This window comes from Gavia stellata, chromosome Z (genome assembly GCF_030936135.1).
Source record: "Gavia stellata isolate bGavSte3 chromosome Z, bGavSte3.hap2, whole genome shotgun sequence".
NCBI lineage: Eukaryota > Metazoa > Chordata > Aves > Gaviiformes > Gaviidae > Gavia > Gavia stellata.
In genome coordinates, this window is record NC_082637.1 from 26,390,359 (window position 1) to 26,412,316 (window position 21,958).

Sequence of the window (21,958 nt, forward strand, 5' to 3'; positions counted from 1 at the left end):
AGAAAGTGGGATTTCAGTGCCAATCAGCTTAAAGATGCACTGTCTCTCTTCATAGGACTGTGTTGGGCTCTGCGTCAAAGTTGCACAAAATTAGAAAATGCTCCTCTGAGAGGGCTTGTTTTAAATTTGAGTCGTATTTCAATGTAAAATTTAGAACTCAGCTTGTAGCTAGTTGAAGAAAAAAACAACAAACAAAAAGACTTGAATTACAAATTACCTCCTTGTACATTATTGGCCATAGATTAACTTGAAAGATATTAACAGTAATTGAATACAATCCTTTTCTAATTATCAGTGATGGAAGAATTAGCAGTGTCCCAGGTCACATCCCCTTTTTGTGATAGATACAATATAGGTTATCTGCTGTTTTATTTATTTAAGATATTTAATTGCTGTGTTTTGTGCAAGAACTTAGTGATGGCAGCCCTGTATTTTGTTGTTCTTAATAATTTCTCAGGATACTTTGCACTGTGGAGATGCAGTGCCGTTACCAATTTATTCTTCCCAGGAGTGAGAGAGAGTTGCATCTTTAATTGAAACAAAGTTACTATAACTGCTTGTATAAAGTTCTTCCTTTTGGGTTTTTTTTGGTTGGTTGGTTGGTTTTTGGTTTTTTTAATATATATATATATATATACTGGAAGATACGGTATTTCTTTATGGATCTTACTCTGGTGTTCTACAATATTGTCCAATGTAAGGTTTACTATTCCATATGAATTCCATGTAATTACAGTGAGATACTATCTTCCACTTAACTATATTTTGGAGCCAACCAATGATGGAAGGTGAGTCCCCCAGAAAAAAAAAACAAAGGCAAAAAAGCCCTGAGAATTTTAAATGTAAAACTTGACACACACAGATAACAAGGAATAGCCAGTGGTTTGTTTTCTGGCCTTGATACATATATCGAATATGTATGTTCAATTAACTGTTAACCTGTTCTGCAGTAGACTTTTTCAGAATGTCACATGAATTTCAGGTTTTGTGAATAATGGCTTATGGGGAGCACTGTTTTATTACAGGTTGCATTAAGAGCATAGAGCTATTGCAAGGGACTACTCGTACACTGAACTTGTCCAGCCAAGAAAGCTGTTTCTAGAAGTTTTGTTGTCATAGCAAATTGAAATGGGGACATGTTTACTCTTTTGTGGGTCTTCATATCACATCTTTATTGAAACTACACCAGGCAATATTCTGAACTGTTAACTAAATGTTTAAAAACAGGAAATTTAATTCAATTATCCTCAGTGAACAGGTTTTAAAGTTGTTTTCATGTAATTTTAACAGACTTTTGGCAAACACACATTTCTTTATATAATAGATTTATTTAAAAAAACTCTTTGAAAGGTAAGCCAAGTGTCATGTGTCTTGCATCAAAGTACATTCTTTCCATAAATTGCTTGTAAAGTTGAAGAGGGCTTTTTTAAAATGTATGAATGAGTGTCAGACTTCAGAGCCGAAAGATGCACGGACCTTTGTTTGCTCCCCAAATTAATTTGAATGTTAAACATGAAATCTAGCTGCTTATTAAATTTGTACAACACAATTTTCTCCACTTAGAGACTGCTATTCAAAACTAGAAAAGATAAGTTTGTTTTCATGTTTGTACTGTGTGTATATCCCATATAATACACACAGGTTCTCATTTATATTAGAAATACATGCTTTATTTCTAAAATGACGGGTTTTTTCTTTACCAGTGGTTTATCAGGTCTCCGCTGACTAGTCAGGAAAATGGTTTAGGTCACATGCTAAACCATCATGTATTATACGGTATGTAATGTACACAATGTTTAAGTTTTATCCATATCTTTAGGGTATTTTCTCACTTATTATTTATTAAAGGGGTGGGGAGAGCTTGATTCAGCGAGCTACTGGTTGAAAACTTTGTGGTGAGCTACATGTTTTTCATTCGGTGGATTTTAGACGGTGGTGTGTCTATCTTCATCAGGTCCAGATGAGCAGATAAGACCAGCTTTTAATTTACCTGGGGATGTTTGGGCCTGATTCTCCTGTCACCTGAGCTGTTGTAAACCAGATGTGTCCTTGATGTGATGTCAGCAACATTCAGTTGGCATAACATCTGTGGAAGTGCAAGGAGAATCTGGCTTGTTAATGCTCAGTGGATGTAATAAAGATGAAGAAAGAATAAAAACACAGAAAGTTGATGATGGAATAAATGTAATATTATTTTTAATGATATTAGTATTGACATTTTTAAAGATATGATGTCATTTACATGTGGGAAAATAGTGGACAGAAATATTTCCACTTAAATTTTGTGAGTATGTGTGGTACATGAGTATTTCTATGTATACGTACACACACATATGTATATACAGAACATGGAAAAATTTAGATGTGCACATTTTTAATATTTTCCTATTGAAATTAAAATTGAAAATTGATATTTGAGAATTTCTTTTCTCATAGAGTAGATACGCTTCATTTCTTTTTTCTAAATAATAAAATTACTGAGGGCTGCACCTTTGAATTCCCAAATAGTTGCCAAACATAAATATGGGATAAGGTGGACATACGTGCACATATAAATAAAATCCTATTGCTGAGACTATTTTTAATGTTTATGTACAGTAGGTGAGTGTTTAGAAACTGTGACCTAAAGTTCATACTTAGGTGACTTTACCTACGGTAGCCTCTCCACTTCTGTTTTAAGATAAAATTTCGCCTATTTGAAGCATTACTTTCCCAGAGACAGGTATTATACATTGTGTCTATCTTTGATGAAACTATGGGAATATGTATATGAGAAAACAGTGTTGAGTATTATAGCCTGAAAACATGACCATGAACTTACACTGGAGGGGAGAGCAGTCACATCGCGGTTAACTTGTTATATGGCAACTACAGTCTTGTAAAAAAAAGGTAAAAAGAATTACCAAAAAACCTAACAGAAATGCCCAACAACAAAAAAAAACCAAATGTTTTTTATTTTGAAATACATTTGCTGTTCTCTGGAGAATGTACTTTTACTCTATTTTTTTCTTAAATCTTTTTCAAGTATGTGCAAGTGATAGCAGCAGCTACCTTAATCTTTCAGGTGCTACTGGATTTTGCATTAGCGTGTTATGTTGTGAAATCCTGACTTTGACATAAAAGATTTTTGTAAGTATATCCCCGTCTGGATAGTTAGTTTTTGGAGTGTCTTGTTCATAGTCCATATGCCTCAGTGATCCAGAAACTGCATTTTTCTATGTGGACAAAGTAAAATGTGTGAATTAATCTGTCCGTTACAGACTGGGAATTCCTTTTCCTGGCTAATATATCCAGGAAAGAGGTGAACAAAATGAACTCATAATGCAGAAATGCTGTTATAAGGTCTCTAAGAAAATACATTTTCAGGTAAAATATAAATAAATAAAGGGCTAAACCAGATGTAACACAAATAAGTATCGTTTAATGCTGTCGGTGGCATTCCCAGGATAATTCCTTTAAAGAAAACCCTGCAAGAATGAACAATGTGTCAATTAAAGATTAATATTTTGCCATGTGTCTTTTCAGTTGTCACTTGTGAAAGGTTTCTGATTTCTGCTCATTTTTCTACCAGTAAGGGATTCAGGTTTACCTTCAGTAAGAGGCTAAACCTCAATTTGTTCTATCATCTTTTATATTCTGTGCTGAAGTGGCTACTGAACAGTGCTCTGTGAACACCACATTTGAAAGTCAAAATCAAAACCTTTTCCAGAAATACCACATGGAGAGAGGAATGGAAAACTGTTGCAGACCTTAATTCTCTGCAGAATTGGGGATGTCAGTAAAAGCACTTAATTTGGTTGATTGCAGAAATCTCGGATCTTGAGGCCAAAGATAAATCTGATTAGGGATTAGGTCTGGATGTCGAAAGACAATTAAAAGAAGGACCATTAAGAAAGTCTGTGCAAGTGCGCATGGTTCAGTCTCAGTAACTGGACATGTCAGCTAAGTGCACAGCTGTACACTGATTTTTTCAGGAAATGGACCTGACTCTGCAAAGCAATGTTCAGATTGTCTTGTTTACATTTTCTTAGTAATGCTGCATATGTGCACTACCTCTGAATGGTGCTAAGCGGAGAACATATCACGGAATAACAGAATTTTTTTTTAAATCTCTATTTTTGCTTAGTAGCATTAGTTCCTTGTTTTACTCCACTTCCTTCAGACAAGCAGGATTAATATGCCCCATTATGTTAAATGTTTGGGAACAATGAACAGAGTTTTGTGTTAGATCCTGGAGTCAGTTCAGCTCATGTCCACTGTTCTGGCTGTGCAGTGTAGCCAGAAAGCAGGTGCAACTGTTTGTATTACAATACCTGCAATACCTGTAGATACTATAGCTAGAAGTGGGTTTTCACACCATATGGGGTCTCGTAGCTTGCCCGCCACAACCTCTCAGGGACTTGTAGCTGCCAGTACTGCCTGTGCACTGCTGGCAGCTCATCCTAGGACCAAAGAAACAGCGTAATTTATACCCACTTTCTCCCTCATGGCCGGGTCTTGCGCAAGCAAAGCTCAGCTGCAACAACACATCTGGCAGTTTGTGTCATTTTCAGATACAGGCATGGGAAGGAGGAGTAAGACGTTTTAGATTTGGGGTGGGGAGTGGGGGGAATGCAGATCTGTCAAAAAGATTCCTTTACATGGAACAGGTAGCTGTAAAATAGGCGAGAATGGTTTGCATAGCAAAGCATAGACCACCTGAACTGCGCAGCAGCAACAAAAAGTTCATTCGGAAGGATCTACTTTCCTTGGGTAATTCACATGCTAATACTGAGCACACCTGGCTTGCCCCAGAACTGCTCTCATTGCTATAGGCTTCTCAAGGTCAGCGTTAGGTCTGTGTTTCATGAACACAGCCGAAGTCCTGGCAGTCTGCAAACCCCATGTCCTTTCAGTCTTTTATCTTCACAACTCTAGAGGTTTGGTATTGGTATTAGTCTTTGGTAGTGGTTGACGACATCGCCCTATTTTTTTCTGCTATCAGTTTCTGTCACCTGTGACGTTTGTGTAAGGAAGTTTGGAGCTGGGTTTTGGGGTTTTCTTTCTTTTCTTTTAACTTTGAAGTAGTTTCAGTCAGACCTTGTCCATCCCTGTTCTGGGGATTCTCATCTGCTGTCATCCAAATCTCATCTCACTGCATGGATCCAGCAGTGTGTCAGCTGCTTTTGCTTCCACTGGATTGAGAATAGCAACCTAGAAGTTTTCTTGGACGAGAACTTGCATTTCTGTGACTGGTAATTCTTGAAGAGGAAGAATTTTTTCCCAGTCGATCAAGAAGGAGGCAGAGGCCAGGACCTTCACAAACAATACATGCATCCAGGTGCTAAGGGGAGAGGAAGAGCTACACTGACAAGGTATGTTTAAGTGTAATCTGCGTGTGTGGATTTCCCCCTTTTGAGTTAAATAATACAGTCATGCAGGTATTTCCAAGCTTAAGATTTTCAGAGAGGGAACAAGATCTTTGAAATTCTCTGAGTCTGGATTGTATTTTGTTAAATGACAACGGGAATTTTCTCTAAACAAAACGAAATGGGAAGCAAAATGATCTTGTACTTCCCTGCAAGAGAGACATCACAGCCCTTACCTGTGGATGGAAATGTAAAAATTAAATCTACTTTCTGTGCATCTGAATATACTGTTATTTTTATAATTCCAGCGGTGGTGTTTCTCAGGAATCTGCAGCAATGGGAACCAGAAATCTCTCAGTGAAAGGCACAGCTGTCTCTTTGACTTTCACTTAGTGAGAGGAGACAGGATAGTAATGTGTAGTTGAGCGACTCAAGTAGTATCTAGTCTGAGCATCCTGCACTGAGTCCCTACTGCTCAGCCGCACTGCTACATGCTGGTAGCTGTGTGGAAGCTAGCCCAAACACGGCTGCACTCGCTGTCTGTCCCAGAAGCAACCCCGGACAGTTTGTTGTCCTTCGTTCAGAAGCTGCTGTTTCGAACTGTAGCCTGTTATTAACACTCAGGCCCTTTTGTTCCAGAGCATTCTGCACATTTGGAGATGATTTACTTGCAGGGGAGGAAACAGAGGGGACATTTCATTCTGCAGATCTGAATGAAGCAGCAGAATGTGCTGGTTTGATATAAGCCTCTATTCCCCGCCTTTTTGAAAGAAAAAGAAATTATGAAAGCTTTATTTGGGGTGGTTATTGTTATCATTTGAACCTAGAAGTTAAAAGTCTTTTATCCTATATTTCTTGTATTTTTCCTTTTTTCTGCCTATGATGTTCTTTTCTCCTGCGTGACGTGGAGTGAACAAGCACGTGTTTACAATAAATGTAAGAAAGTCCTCAACTGCTCATGGAATGAGATACATAAACATCCAGTGTCCTGCTCACCAGGCAGGCACATCAGCAACCCAAACAAAAACCACATAGAAGATACCTTAGGTATGAGGTGCTGTCTGTTGTGCGTGAACATCTCTTAGCCTCAGTGAAGGAGTTGGCCAGCCAAAGAAGCCAGGAGGCAATGAGGAAGCATCAGGGATGTTCTGAACAAGCATTACTGAAGCATGGCACAAGGAAGTGTTTCAAATCAAGGCTGGCTAAAACAGTGAGCAATGAAAGTATTTTCAGAAGACAGGGGTTTGTATGCTTTCTATTGATGATGGCTGCATTGCAGAAATAGAAAATTCCTATAAGGTGTGTATAACTCCATAAGTCAAAATATAGTAATGTGGCAGGATTGGCAGGCTGTTTTCAGAAGAAACCAACCGGTTTGAAAACAAAGGGATCGTATACCAGGCAGCAAAAATTCGTATCAAGCCAGAGGATTTCCATCATCAGCTAGGACAGGAGACAGATCTTTCACAAAGGAATTAAAGCAACATTTTGAAACTTCCCTGAGATAACCGGTACAAAGATGAGGGCAGATTTCTGTGCAGGAGCTGCAATGTGCCCAAGTCAGACTGGGAAATGGAGCTGCAAGACTTACAGTCGGGAGTGGCAGGATGGGCAGGTAGCGAACTCTGCTCTAGGTTCAAAGGTTTTTAAGGGAATTGTGACACTTTGGCCAAATTGCAGTAATGAAGCTGTAACAAGGACATATGTATCTAAAATTAATATCCAGAAGGAATTAAGCCCTCAAACAGCACAGCGAAAGTCAGCCCTGTGGCTGAGCAAGCAACCACACCAGGGACTTCGTATGCCCAAACAGGCAAACACCTCTGTAACCCTGGCAGAGAGGCAGGTTTACCTACAAGATAAAAGCAAACAGATTAACCAGCCATTGAGGCTGGTTTCACAGCTTGGGAGTAGCAGCTAGTAGGTGGCTGTGGAATTCACCATGACATTGGAAGTCTCTCTTTCGGTGGGAGCCGCTGCTTGAGGAGGTTGTGACCTCCATGACACCTGTAAGCATAGCTCTGTGTCTCATATTGGATAAAAGCGGGGGCCTTGGAAAACCGTTAACTGGTGACAGTGGTGTGTCAAGGCATCAGACCTTCATCGGCTGGAAGGTCTTGACAGATACAAGTGAAGAAATTCTAATTTACACTATTTCAGTATATTAGAATTTTTTTTGAGGAAACCCCATGACTTGCTATTGCAATGACATGTTGATGGGCTAACACAAAACATCTTCGTGTCCTTTTGGGAAATAGCTAGGCTTCTTCCACTGGGTGAGCTCCAAAGGGAGCAAGAGCTAAATTTTGCATTCAGTCACTTAACCAAGCTGGTGTGGACAGTACCAAAAGCTTTCTTACTCAGAAGCATCTCTGAAACCTTGAGTATCCACTAAGGACTTGAGCAAATTCAGGTATCTGGGCCTCCAAAGGCAGGAAGACTTCAGATCTGTTGGACAGCGAATGGCTGGGAGCAGAACCCAGGTTTATCCCAGGTGGCTGATAGTGCAGTCTTGACAAATGCTGGTTGGGACACAGAGTTTCTGCTTAAAGTTTCTTACTGAAAACTGAGATTAAAAGCTACAGACTTGAAGGGGTTTTTTTCTGTGAAATGGGACGTAGCGTTGACTTGGAACTGTAACTGCTTTTGAGTATTTAAATGTCTTTTAGATGTAATATATATTAGTTTGTATACAACTCTAAGCAAAGCATGTCCTGGTAGGCAACCTGCAGCTCATATTCTCCCTGAGAACAGCCTGAGTAGACATGTCTTTTTTTTTTTTTGGTGGTTTTTTTTTTTTTAAATAAAAGTGACAAACTTCATCTCCTGAACAGAGATTTGCTCTATCAATCAAGCATGGTTAACTAATGCTACCTTTGACTGGGGATGAGTCCAGCACTCCTCCCATCATTTCCCAGAATGGATTAAATGAGAGTAGATGATATGCTCGGAGTGTCACTTGCTAGTGTGCAGCTTTTCTTCATCCCATCTGCTGGCCACGGGCACCGGAGGAATGGCCCATGAATGGCCAGACCTCACAAAGGCTGCTCCAGCAGTGCAGCCCACTTGGAGAGGCTGTGACCTTCCATCAGTAGAAACCTTCGGGAAACTATTACACGAATGACACAGGTATATGTGCTCCAGCAACAAAAGGACAGAAAGTGTGATTTATTTTTTTTAGTATTATTATTTCTTAATGCGAAGACTATTTTTTTAACACATCATTAGAAACCAGCAGCAGTGTGCAATCGCTTCTTTGTCATATTGTTTTTGCAGGATTCTGTCCACTCCAACAGTCATTTTACTCACAGCACATGGCGGGGGGGGGGGTGTGAAAGGCCATCACTTTATGATGCGTCATATGAAGTTGATTCATAAAACATCTGTTGCGTTGTTTAAATTGTGCACTTAACATGCATGGCAGTTTGAGCATGCATTGATGATTTTGTATGCTAAGAGCTCAGTTACATTTCTACTGAAATTTAATGGGATTAAAATAAAGTACTGAGGAAGAAAAAGTATAGTTAACATAAATGCTTTGTATGAATTGCATGATTCTTCCATTTTTCTTATTCCTGTGACTTTTGAACAGTAATATACAGAGGGAGTGTGATGCAAATTAGAGACATCATTTAAGATAAAAGAATGAAGTAAACAGTGAATTTTGTTTGAAAGACCATGAACGTGCTTGGCCTTATATAAGCAATATGGGGCATAGTGAGATGTCTCAGAGAGGCTGAGTGTACTGTCTTCCATGGTGAGGAGAAAGAGTGTAAAGAAGGCAATACAGGTGCTTCGTCTGCGACACAAGCTTCTCCAACAACCATCCCACAGACAACATGCAAATACAGTAGGAACAAAGGGATAAGGCAGCAGATACAGGGAGTGGTCTTGAATGTAATTTTTGTTTCCTTTTTTTTCCCCAGAGTTTTGGTTGATTAATGAGGAGAGAATGAGCCCCAGCACTAACACAGACAGGCAGCAGCTGTCACAGCACAGATAAAAATCTCTGCCTGTTTTTTATCCGCCAGCCCTTCCTGTTGAGGCAAGGTTTCAAGGAAGGTGTGCTGTCTTAGAGCTGATGAAAGCCTGGACAATCAACATGACAGTGGTGAAGATTTGCATAAAGTTTAGAGAAAGTAAGAGTCAGAGAGTCTCGGGGGGAAAGGGCAGGAAGGCATCTCTGTGGGAACAAGTCAGGTCTGAATTCTGCAGGAGGGAAAGTTGGAGAGAAACTTGCAGTGCTTCTGTGAGCAAGGCAGGTTATGTGGCAATGCTGCTACAGCTTCCTGGTAAAACCTCTGGACGTTTTTCGGCTGTAGTGCAGTTTGTGTCAGCAAAGTGATGCTCTTAACAGTTAAACGGCTGACACAGTACAGCTAAAATTTACAGAAGCTATATTGTTAGGTTAATTACATCCCTCCCTCCTAAAATGTAAAGACACAGTGGCAAAACTCTATAGCACTAGACCTAGCTAAGTGATCATAGTGACTTGAGCATAAAGCCCAGGCTTTGGTGGTGGCGGTGACACGCTGGTGGTTTGGTGATTCAGAGATACTGCACAAGTCCAGGATTCGTGCAAGCTCCCTCCTGCATCAGGAAGAATAAAGCCTGTAAAATGGGCTTCTCCCTACGATGGGAAGCAGCAGTAGAACTGATGAGAAAAGGAACAGTTCATAGGTTTTGGAAAAACAAATATCTGACAAACTCACTTTCCATTTTTACTTCTCCCCATCCCCTCTGCTGAGTATTAAGCGGTGTAACAGAAACAAACCGTATATATACCAATGGTTTCTGTGAGAAGGAGGTGGTGTTTCATTTCTGCAAGTTTGAGGACTGTGGCCCAGTAAATATTTATTTACAATGTACCTTTCCTTTACATCTGACATGTAACAAACGTGAAAAAAAATAAATGATAGTTCTACCCATCTCCCATCTTCTATGTGTTGTACAAACATTTAGGCCTTATTGCAAGTAGCATACCACTGCCATCCAAGTGTGCCTACAGATATATTCACTAATTTGCAATTCTGATGCATGCATTAAATATACTTCCAACCTGTAGGAATACCTGTAAGAGTCATAAAAAAGCAGCTATGTATCTTCTGAAGCCAAAGTAGATGCCAGTTGATGGCACCAAATACTCTTAAATAGTAAGTTTGTCCTGCACAGCAGAATTTGTGAAGGCACCCACACCAGGGTCACACACACTGCCGAGGGCACGGTGGGAGCATTAGGAACAGACCTCAGCTACTAATACAACCCTCTTCTTTAGTAAAAAAAGTCAGCAATGATCAGAGAACTTGCTTATTTCAAAACACATTTCCCACTTGTTCTGAGTGTTCTGCCACAATCCAAAATTAACGGCATGCGCTGTTACCACCAGAAGTGAAAAAAACCACTAGGAAACCTGAGTCAGACAGGCCTCGGATTTTGGTTAAGACGCTTTGCAGTGTAGATTTATACTGCAATGCAACCTTTGTTTCAGTTTGTTATTAGAAATGTCACACCTTTTTCATTTTTTCTCAGGATTGTAATTGCACTAAAAAGTTCCTGTTCCAAAAATACACTGATTATGGGTTTTTTCTCATGTTAAGGGACCAAGCTGGGCATAGAACCTGCCTGCACTGACTTAACCTGCACTGTAGTTCTCGTACCAGAGACACAAGAGTGAAAGGAAAAAGATACGCAATACAAACATGTTTCTTCCGTAAGATTTATGTCTAGATAAATAATAACACAAAATAGCTATGGAAAAAAAAAACCCAAACAAAATGAAACAGCTGGCAACTCTAGTCTGGGACATGATCAGTTGTAGTCATCTGGTTTGGGGCATTTCCCCTCCCTTGGAATAAAAAGGTTAAACTCTTCAGAACACTCCTAAGGGTACTTCCAAAGTATCCCAGTTCTTCATATACAATCTAGTTTGCTTTTGGAATATTCTATTGTAGATACATACCAAAAAAGCAAATAGTGGAGAAGTAGCATGTTTTTGATTTCAGCTTTTCCATTATCATTACTTGTCTTTTTAAGTGACTGCAGGTGAAGGCTTGCTCTATCCCTGTAATGGCATTGCCACTAGCTAGCTCTAAAAGGGTGGAAGAATGTTAACAGGGAAGCTAAGCTCTTAATATTTCTGGGTTGAAATTTTTACCCTTCTTCGTAAGAGTGTTTTTGTCTTTTGATTAAGAGTTGGAAAGCGTGTGTGACTTCTATTTAAGCACAACTATCCTGCATCATTTAAGAGCAAGATTATTCTGTAATACCTAAATAGTTTATGTGACTTAGTTTACAGAGGTGTTAACTAATTATTCCCTGCTGCAACATAGCTTAGGCACAACCATCTGCCATTAAGCAATGACAGGCAGCTTGAGGAGTTAAAAGAATAACAATGGAAACCTAAATGAACTAGATATAAAACTCTTTTTGTGGGAAACAAACTGTACTATAAATATTTTTTTAACATTGGTACATATTCAAAGTTAAAACGAGACAGTGGTCAAATAAATATCCTTTAATAAAGAAAAAAGGATCATTTTAAAGCACCAAAACTGTGAGTAGGATGTTACATCGCATGTACAAGAAGGTGAGTGCAGTACTTTTTGTGTAGGTTTAAATTTCTGAGTCATGATAATAAAAAACATGAAATACACAGCAATAAACTTGCATTGCAGAAAAGCCACACTAAAAAAAAAAAATAAAGAGCAAAAAGCAGGCAATAAAAACTTCTTTTAGTGTGTAGGTACTGCTAGAAATGTTTTAGTTTTTAACCTTTTTTTTAAACATACTTGTTGCTTAATACTTTATAACATTGAACATTTTTAGGCATAGTAAATTTGCAGAGTAGTTTACAATAAAATATGCATTTAATATGTCCTTTTGAATATAATGGAGAAAGCTAAGCACAATGTGCTAGTAGTGTTTGAGTCTACTGATAATATTGCATGAAGCTAGTGAATGGCAAATTGGTTTTCTTTTGATTATTTATTTATTCAACAGGCTTAACAAAGAAGTTAGTTTCATTAAACTTCACTGGCTTCATTCATGCAAGACAACCTGCAGCCATCTGGATTTCTTAAGCTTTCATCTTATGATGATGTATTTGTATATATCCAAGATGAAATCTGAAACATACAGCAACCCCAGTAACACGCTGGGACACATTAAGTGAGTATCCCTAATCCCCAACACCTATTTCCCAATTCAGAAATCAAAAATGTGTTTCTAAATCTGAAAATCAAGCCAGTCTATGGCAAACTTATTACCGACTAGGTGTCAGTCTCTGGAATAAAACCTCTGCAGAGTTTGGACTATACTCACCAAAATGACCATCACCCTTTTCACTTGTTCCAAATGGACCCACTACTGGTTAACAGCCTTAGATATCAGCTTTAAATAATACTCTACATTAATATTAGAAACTCAGCAGAGTAAAATTTGTTGCATGGTCATTTTCCATATTAGAGGTACATCAGAGCATTCACATTTGAGAATGGAAAGACGACCTTTTCTGTCAAATTCTGAAGCTCTGGGCCGCAGAATATAGAAGACCTGAATCCCAATAAAAATACATAAATGTCAGGTTGCAGATTCACCACAGTCAGAGCTGGGAGTTTTGGATTAATAGTCAAACTGAATGGAAGTGCAAAGAACTGTCTATACAACAGCCCCTCCCAAAAATATACTGGCATGCCCACCCACCCTTGACCCTCCTGAAAATTCTAAGTATTTATGTATTAGGCAGCAATTAAATATAAATTCATTTTGTAGGAAAAATTTAAATTACAGTATATTTATAGGTTAAAAATAGCCATTGCTGTACTTTTTACAGCATTGATAGCAGTATGTCAAAGTGCTTATTACACCAAAGAGCAATTTGCAGTCAAGTTTAGGATGACCTATGGTCTGCCAGCTCCAGTAGCACTGAAATCATGCAATGTGCTCTCCCAGTAAGGTGCTTCTATTTAATCCTTTTCTTTGCAAGAAGCTTCACTTGTTCTTAATATTAATTCTGTAGTGCTAAACATAACAACATATTGTCCATGCTTAAGGAATCATTACCAGAAATACATCCAGGGAATTTAATTACATAAGCATTGCAGTGAAAATAAAATCTGATTACACATGTGAGCAAACTTGATTTACAAATTACACTCTTGAAATTCAGTGCAACAAACGGAATAAGGGTAACATTAACCAATAAAAGTTTCTGCCTCCTCTTCTCAGTGAGCTGCATCTTCAATAATGCACCTGTCACTACTTTAATACTAAACATTACAGAATGTAGTACTTATGCTCAAAATTATTCTTTATGAATAATGTAGCAAAGTATGTTGAGTTCTATCCCTGATGCAGCCACAAAAGAACACAATATATAATCATACCCATTTATTTCACAGGTGTAGAATGCAGACTGACAGATTTTTTTTTAAAAAAACCTTAAAAGTGATGTTTAACAAAAATAAAAAAGCCTTCATCTACCCTAGATAGGTAACTTAACTAACACAGGAAAACACAGTAAAGTGAATAAAATTAGACTATTGGTCATTTGTAAAGGATCTGAAACCTCTGTGAATGACAGCATGAAATCAATGTTGATGCAAATTCCATTTCTGATCAAAAGACTATTGCTGTTTTCCATACATTTTGGTTATTTTAGTAGAAATTGAGCATTTCATTTCTTGTTCCCACTCATGAAAGATTCTTCAGTCCTCACATAAGCATTTGTACAATAAACGTTATGCATTCCAACTCTTTACCTCACTGGATCAGTTACACTATACTAAAACTGTTTTAATTTGAACAAAGAAGTTTCTAAAAATGGAAAAAGCCTGAAAGCTGACAAACTGCTTAAGATAAATAACTAGCAACAGAACAACACAGCCACAGCAATGAAGTCCAGCAACAAATCAAAAATACCAATAATAGGTAGAAAGGTATTTTTATGGAGACTCTCTTTCCTCACGTATGTTTTTTTTCTGTAGTGATGCTTGCTAAGATTTCTCAAGGACCAACACAATTATTAGAGCTTTTCTCAGCTATGGAGGAACCAATCTCAATGCAGGACTGTGGTAATGTCTGTAAGTTTCTTGTGAATATACTTAAACTTTCCCCACTGCAAAATTTCACATTATAGAGGATGGGGAGTTTTATGTATTAGCCTGTACACTACATATGCACAATTTTAATATCAAAGTGGAGAATTACGTGAAATTGTGACATCTAGTGACTCATGGAGGATTAAAATCCAGGATTTAATTTTTTTTAGCAGTATGTGGAAAAAAAACATTTACTTTCCACATTGAAGATGGCAGTTTTGAACTGATATAAACTGCTATGCTCAGCCTAACAACTACTCTTTGTGTGCGCATAAAATACACATTCATATGAGAAGTCCATTTCTAGAAAACTAAGCTATTACAGGAATCTAAGATTTCAGCTAAATATAAAACAGATTAAGGACAGTAATTTTTCTCAATCATGCACATATTTTTCAAGGCAAAGATGACAGATAACGTGGCAAACAGACCTGAAAACTGTAGTACAGTACAGCGTGGAGCTATTTAGATAAATCACAACACAGTGGTAAACTGCAGACATAAACGTTGTGCAAGGGGACCACTGCACCTGTAGTTTAAATTCACACTATTTTTCCTTGGCTTGGAATTTTGCTAGTTTCCTATATGCTTACTCTAAGGAATAAACCTGCAGGCTGGCAAATAGGAAAAAATTGACATAAAAGTTGGTCAATCACCACTATTAATTTAGCACTAAGTTTCAGATGAACTGTATAATCTGAATTGCCATTCTACATCATAGTTCTGCTTTGTGCTACAGCCAAAAATTTATTTGATTACATCAGTTTTAACATGTGGTGTGACTGGAAGTACAGGCAAGTGTAAAGCAAAAATACACACGGCTTACAGTACAGGCAATGTCAAATAATTATGATGAACTTTGAAATTGCTGTTATTGCTGCATGAATACAGTATTAGACAGCTTACAACCACACCATTGTAACTTGGGGTTAAGAGAAGCGGTTTAAGAAAAAAAACATCATGTAGTTTTACGTCCTTGGAAAGCCAGTATCAAGTGTTTCATACAGCTGATCTCAAGAAAGAAGAATACAGACAGGATGACTAATACAGCAAAATCGATAAAACTGTACAGTAACGCTGCTCACAAATGCTTTGAAAATGAATGTTCACTAACTTTATAAATAAGGCAACATGGTTAAGAAAACACCTGTCAATAGCAAAGGTAAAATGACATCCTTTTGAGATGTTTGACAGAGCTTTAATTTCAGGACAGCCACAGCAAAACAACTGAAGGGTCCAACAGCTGAGGTTCCTTTAGGTTATATAGCCTATTGCTAAGGTAAGTTTTCCTGTTCCTCTTTATGTAAGTAAATGGCAAGACATGAAATCTCCTGTTATAAATGTTAACACAGTATCTGTTCCATTACATGATAGCAGCAATGCGTAACTCCACGTAAAAAAAAACTAATCCACCAAGCAGTTTGTCTCTCACGAAAGAAACAGTGAATGGAACACACTACACAAAGGACAGGGACTGTGTATTTCTCAAACACAGTGTGTCATACTAGTAAAAATAAAATGCTAGTGAAAATTCAGTTTCCTTAGAATTGTAACAGGCTAACTTTAATATCACATGGAGTTTCCAGATGGCAGAAGGCTACTTGTATCTCTGTACTGACATACCTCTTAGTACTGTGATATCATAAGAGTAGCTACCCGCAGCCATTAGTCATGAAGCTTAGGATTACTTTTAAGCATTCACCGCAGAGGAAGTTGTAACTCTCCTTTAAAAAAAATAGCATCAAAAGGGAACTTTTTTTTTCAGCCAGTAGGCTTTTGGGTATGAAATACAAACATTTTTGCAGCCACTAAAGGGAATAATAAAAACCAGCAGGAGAAGCATGATTTTCACAACTGAATTATCAGTGTGTTTAAGTGCTTTGATCTTTTTTAAAGAAGGCTGCTTAATCAAAAGCCATTTTACCCCAAAAGAGAAAAATAATTTTAAGTAATTTTAAGTATGAAATTACAAAATACTGATTCTTATAACAAATGATAAAAGTATAATTAACTTGGTTCAGCATAGCTAAATATCATTTTAAAAAAGCATGAAAATGTCTGCTTTAAAAAAGTGTAAGACTGCAAATGACCTTCTAAAAAGGTGCTGCAGTATGTCTTGCTAAATGTACCATGTTGGAACCAAACACATTCTTGAATGTGTACTGAATTCAACTCTTACTTCTCGTTGTGCTGTGGTCACTTGTTACTTTTCATACTGACATACACTTCTTCAAACTAAGAAGAAAAAAAAGTCATTGTTGCACGTTACTGAATTTCAGCTACTGGAGTGCAACTAGGAATTCTGCTCTTCCTGGAATATGACACTGCTACATAGCAAGCTTCTCTGCAAGGAGCTATTTAATTGGATTTTCAAGCAGATGATATATTCAGTACAGTGAAGGGGAGGTTTTATAACTGGTTTGATGTCTTGGCTTGAATCCCAAAGTTACTCCAGAAGCAAGTATTCTCCCAACTCAAAATGCCCCCCTCACTTAACTGGCCACACATTACTAACACAAATATAAAAAGTGCTTAAGAATCGGGCATTCTTGGTTGTATAAAATGGACATCTAAACAACTTAGCTTTCTGCCCAAACCAGAATTTTTGGAACAAATTGAAGAAAAAAGTGACCCAAAAATTAACATTTCAGGCCATTTTTTCCATATACTGAATCATTTGCCAAAGAAAGACTATTTCTTTGCCAAAGAAAGCCTCCTGTGGAACTGATGGTCACAACTGCTGGCTCTGAATTTTCAGAAATGAAGAGGAAAAGTAATCTTCAACTGGGGTTTCTTTTCTCACATCAGTGGCTGTGAATCACCTGTTTGGGAAAAAAAAAGGAACATCTGAAAAGCTAAATGGCTGTACAAATACTCTCTGGTCAACATATTAGGCAATTCCAACATGCAATACTGAGCAGTGTCTTCAAAAGCCTTGATTCTCTTTGCTCCCAAGGTAATGACACAGTAACTCTGGAGCCAGGACACACAGAATATGACCAGGTCTTTTTTTGCTTTCTGATACTATTGGCAGTGACCACAGATGAGAGTTTGAAGAGGCCCAAAATACTGGATTAGAAGACTTACGGAGAGCAAAAGCTCACTTCTTATCCATTACTTTGTCCGTCACTCCCAGGAACCCAGGTTTCGCATTACTTACAGTACTCTTAATGTACTATAGTGATTTATATGTACCGTTACGTACACACACACAGATAGGCTTGGGATACTTTTGATAACCAGTAATCTTCTGATTTTTCATAGAGAAGCTACTGCATCTTTATACTGCTTGTTCAGCTGTATTTCCAATACACAGAATGCCTCAACACTTTTGTACGTGGTTTAGTGTCCGTAAGGACTGAACTGCTCTTAAAAAAAGTTAGTCATAACTTTATGTTGAAGTTAACTCATACAGCAGGTAATACAAGAGATGACTAGATCTCCTGCAGGAATTCGTTACTATTAGTTTGTCTTCAAACTTCAATAAACAATGGAACCACTTCAGCAGGCATTGTCAATAGTCCTTGCGCATACATTAAGACACTTTTTGGCACTCGATAAACATACACCATTACATCAGATTTAGCCTTCGTTCCTAAGCCAAATAATGGCATTACATTTAGCTTATAAAGATGTACGTCTATTAAGCATCATTTGTAACATAGGTGCCAATACACTTTTGTATAACTGTTTTCAACTTAAAATCTCTATGCAACTGGTTTTTTTGTATGTGCAGAGCTTACAGTTAAAAATCAGTAGGTCAATCTTAAAGCATGGTATTAAATGTAAAAAATACTATTCTGCAACTTCTACAACAGACTTTCATTAGATTTTACTCCTGCATAACAAATTCTGGGTAACCAGTCTATATGATCAAGCAAGCACGCTCATCTATCTGAGAAGTATTTATTCAGCTGAATTTCACAAGGGCTTTGTCTCAATCTCTGTTCTCCCAGATTATTTCACACGCTTCCATAGCGGGGGCCTGTTTTTCCTTTCTGAGATGTTAGCTATTTTGTATAACCATTTTTCAATCAAATCTGTACTACCTGTTGAATAGTCTCATCTCATGAAAACAGGATTGTTTTCATAATAAAATATGATATTGGTAAGAGAAAGTGGCTCCCAGATGTGTGAAGAACTCCAAGGAGCACACACTCAGAATTCTGACACTGCATCCTGCTTTAGGTCCAGGTGATTTCATGGGACTCAGCATTTGACAGGAGTGCATCCTTAAAAGGGGAAGATACCATAACTGTAGACTGGTAAAAAGGAGACAACCACCAGTGCACTACAGGTACTGCATGGCAGTGATTTTCAGCCTGCACTCTGAACTGCTTCTGCAGGACTGCGAAAGATAGCAGAGGAAAACGTTTATGTATACTGTATGGCAATGTACACATAAGACTTCTAAGAGGATACACTTCCAGTGGAACATGTTTAGGTGGTCCACCAACTAGATTAAAAATAATTCGAAGTCACTCTTGGATAATTTCCTTACTTTTTTTTTTTTAAATGACCCATAGTACTAAAGAATATTCTTGCTAAAAAATGCAAACAAGATCCCAAAGAGTAAGTTAGATTTACTAAAATCATAAAGTCCAATCAAAAAGTTTAAATTTGCTCAGTTATCTAGGAAATGAAGAGAGAATTGTACTGAGAAAGCCAAGTCATTTCCAAGGCATGTCTTTTCTTAGAGCTGTCACTTGACTTCTGAAGGGCTGTGGTAGTGGGAGTTTTCAGTATACAAGTAATAGGAAAAAAGTTACATCCAAGCAAAATTATTTTCATTTTGAGTTTCCGTAAGAATTAAGTACACATCCACTCCTGGATTTTCAACTCCAAAACTAGCCGTACATTTGGTATGGAATAGAAGGAGTATGTTGTAATTAAACAGTATTAAATCATTAGTGTGGCCAATGGCTAATTCATGAGGAAATGAAGGCAATATTTATTTTCCTTTTTAAAGATTTTAAAATTATTTGAAAATAGCGTATCAATGGAACAGTCTGAAACACAGTATTTCATAATCACAACATTCAGCAGATGATGTTGTAAGTCACCATCACTTTTTAAACAGCTGTAGCACTTTATCAGCAGTCACTCTCCAGCTATGGTAACAACTAACCAGGGTAGAAATACCTGATCGTAAATATCCAAAAGGGTTATCTTTTTCCTACTGCTAGCTGTGTTGCAAGGATTATATATATTTATCTTCCATACTCTTGAAATAGCCTGTGATTGCTAAACAGGTTTTAAAATTCTTTGCAGATTGTCATACGTCTCTTTTCTCCAAATTTTAAGTTTAGTGGAAGCTTTCATTGAAACTTAAGTTCACCCACATGCCAGTAGCAGAAAAGAAGCACCACAGAAGAATAGTGCTGTATGCTGTTGTAATCAAGAACCTCTTTGTGCTACCGATGCAGCCATAATTTTTAAAACTAATCTCTTGACAACTTCTGGTTTGTTCTGAAATCATTAACTTCATCTGCTGAAGTCTAATATCTGTACTTTCAGGCACTGTAGCTTAGTATAATGCAAGTTCATGGGATTCATAAGAGTAGCAGAAGTATAAATTATATTTGTATATTTACTGTTTATAGTCTGGAAATTCAATTAAGTCAGAGAGTTTACAGATTGAAACCAAGCTATCAAAGAGTCAGTCACACAGGGTAACCAATCAGATTTCAATGTGTTCAGCAGTCAAATCTAATCGTCCTTTACTTGGAGCTAGTCAGTCTGAAGCGATAAACATGCTAAATCTTTACAAGGTCAGAAGTAATTAGAAAATAAGTACAAGGTGTGTCCAAAAGTGATTGTGCTGCTTTGTTATGTAAAAGCTTTTTAAAGCTTCTTGGTAAGCTGCAAACAGTCCCTTCAAATTTACTAAATAAAATAGAGCTTTTTATAGGAGCAGTCCTGTTAATATTCAGCAAAAGTATTCAAACAATAAAAGGCTAAGATGTTGCCTAAAAAAAGTTTTCCTTACTATAAACCTTAAATTCTTTGAAAAGTCAGTGATACTAAATTCACATGTGCATATTTTACCATGTTGGACATCAGACAGTTTAGTCACATTCATACTAAGTCTCCTAGAATGCACAACCTGAGGCTTAGCCGCTATTGTTATACAAAAAGTGTTGAAGAAATTTTTTTTTTTTAAATGTGGGTTAATTACAGGTTAATTTTCCCAGTCTGTGCAAGGCAAACTCTCCTCCTCGTCCTCTGATTCAGGTGATGCTTCCTTAATTCGTCGCAATGCTTCATGGATGCTCCTTGTCAGAGGGTCTGTATCAGGCAGAATTGCAAAGGATTCTCTCAAAACATCTTTTTGCACTTTCTTCAGTTTTACCCCTTTCCTGATTTGTGCCAAGATGTTATTGCTATCATCTTCATCAGGAAAAGGAGGGAGACTTCTCTGCTCAACTTTTCTTAAGTGAAAGCTGCCACGTTTCAAGGAAGCCAGCACTTCATCCATCGGGGAACTCACTGCAGTAAATCAAAAGTTCTTCAGTATTATTTTTACTAAATTTTATCAGTCTTCATTTATATTTCCTAAAGACCAAAAAGTAGCTGCATACTATTAACGTGATAGTCTCATACTGGAAGTATAATGGTAGCTCCACTATTGGTTAAGCCTCCAAATTAATCTTCCCTATTACCAGGTCAAAACTAGTTTATATAGACAATTTTGATTTCTGAAACCACTTAACCTCCTATCAGGCAGGTAGTAAAACTTTTTGAACAAGACGGTTTTCCTGTTTGCAGTCAGGAAAATCGAAATAGCTGCAATTAATCCAACACAATGAAAGTGTTTATTACATTATCTTTCTTGACTTTGAAATTCAGGTAATAAGTACGTATCTTAAGTATCAGACTGTACAGTCCATTCTCAGCACTTGCATTTTGTGGCTGATTTTACCTACTGTGTGACTATTACTACATGGCAGTGAGGGAAGCAGCAGTGCATGCATTTTCCTGCTTCTTCTCTGGATTCATGTATGTATTAGCACCTAGTCACAGTGTGCCTATATAAATTCCCTTCCTTTCTAATTAATGAAAACAGAGAACTAAGAGTTAATACTTTATGACAAATCCTTCCTTCATCACCAATTTGAAACTAGTTCTCTGCAGAAATAAAAACCAGGCTTTGGCTCTTTGAAGAGCTACAAGTAGGTAAGATCTCTGCCCCAGAGAATGCATTATAATAAAGTACAACAGTTTGAAATAGCTTGCATACACTAGCACATACAATGTGCAGCAGGTATCAATAGATAGATGAATATCCATCTCCAGTTCTTTTTTGTGTATTGTAGAATACATTTTTAAAACCTGTTTTGCATTTATGAGTGGGTTTTGTCCATCAGACTAATGGCCCAGACAGCTGGAATAGTCACAAGTTAAAAAGAAATAAAAGGAATACAGGACTGTACATTTGAAGGAGGAACCAAGGATTGTAAAACACTCCTTTGTCATAGACAGACCAATTTCTGAAGCCAATTAAGAGACTTG

The 21,958-nt window shown here is 37.5% G+C and overlaps 1 protein-coding gene across 1 annotated transcript in view; it reads right to left on the reverse strand.

Moving 5' to 3' along the window:
* Positions 1–16,445: 16,445 nt before the first annotated feature.
* Positions 16,446–21,958, reverse strand: part of JMY (junction mediating and regulatory protein, p53 cofactor) — a 65,863-nt gene continuing 60,350 nt past the window's right edge. Inside the window, exons 10-11 of the mRNA XM_059833946.1 lie at positions 20,625–20,935; positions 16,446–17,268 (exon numbers count right to left, since the gene is read on the reverse strand). Coding sequence (XP_059689929.1) covers positions 20,628–20,935 — 308 coding nt within the window. The 3' untranslated portion in view covers positions 16,446–17,268; positions 20,625–20,627. The remainder of the gene's footprint in view (positions 17,269–20,624; positions 20,936–21,958) is intronic.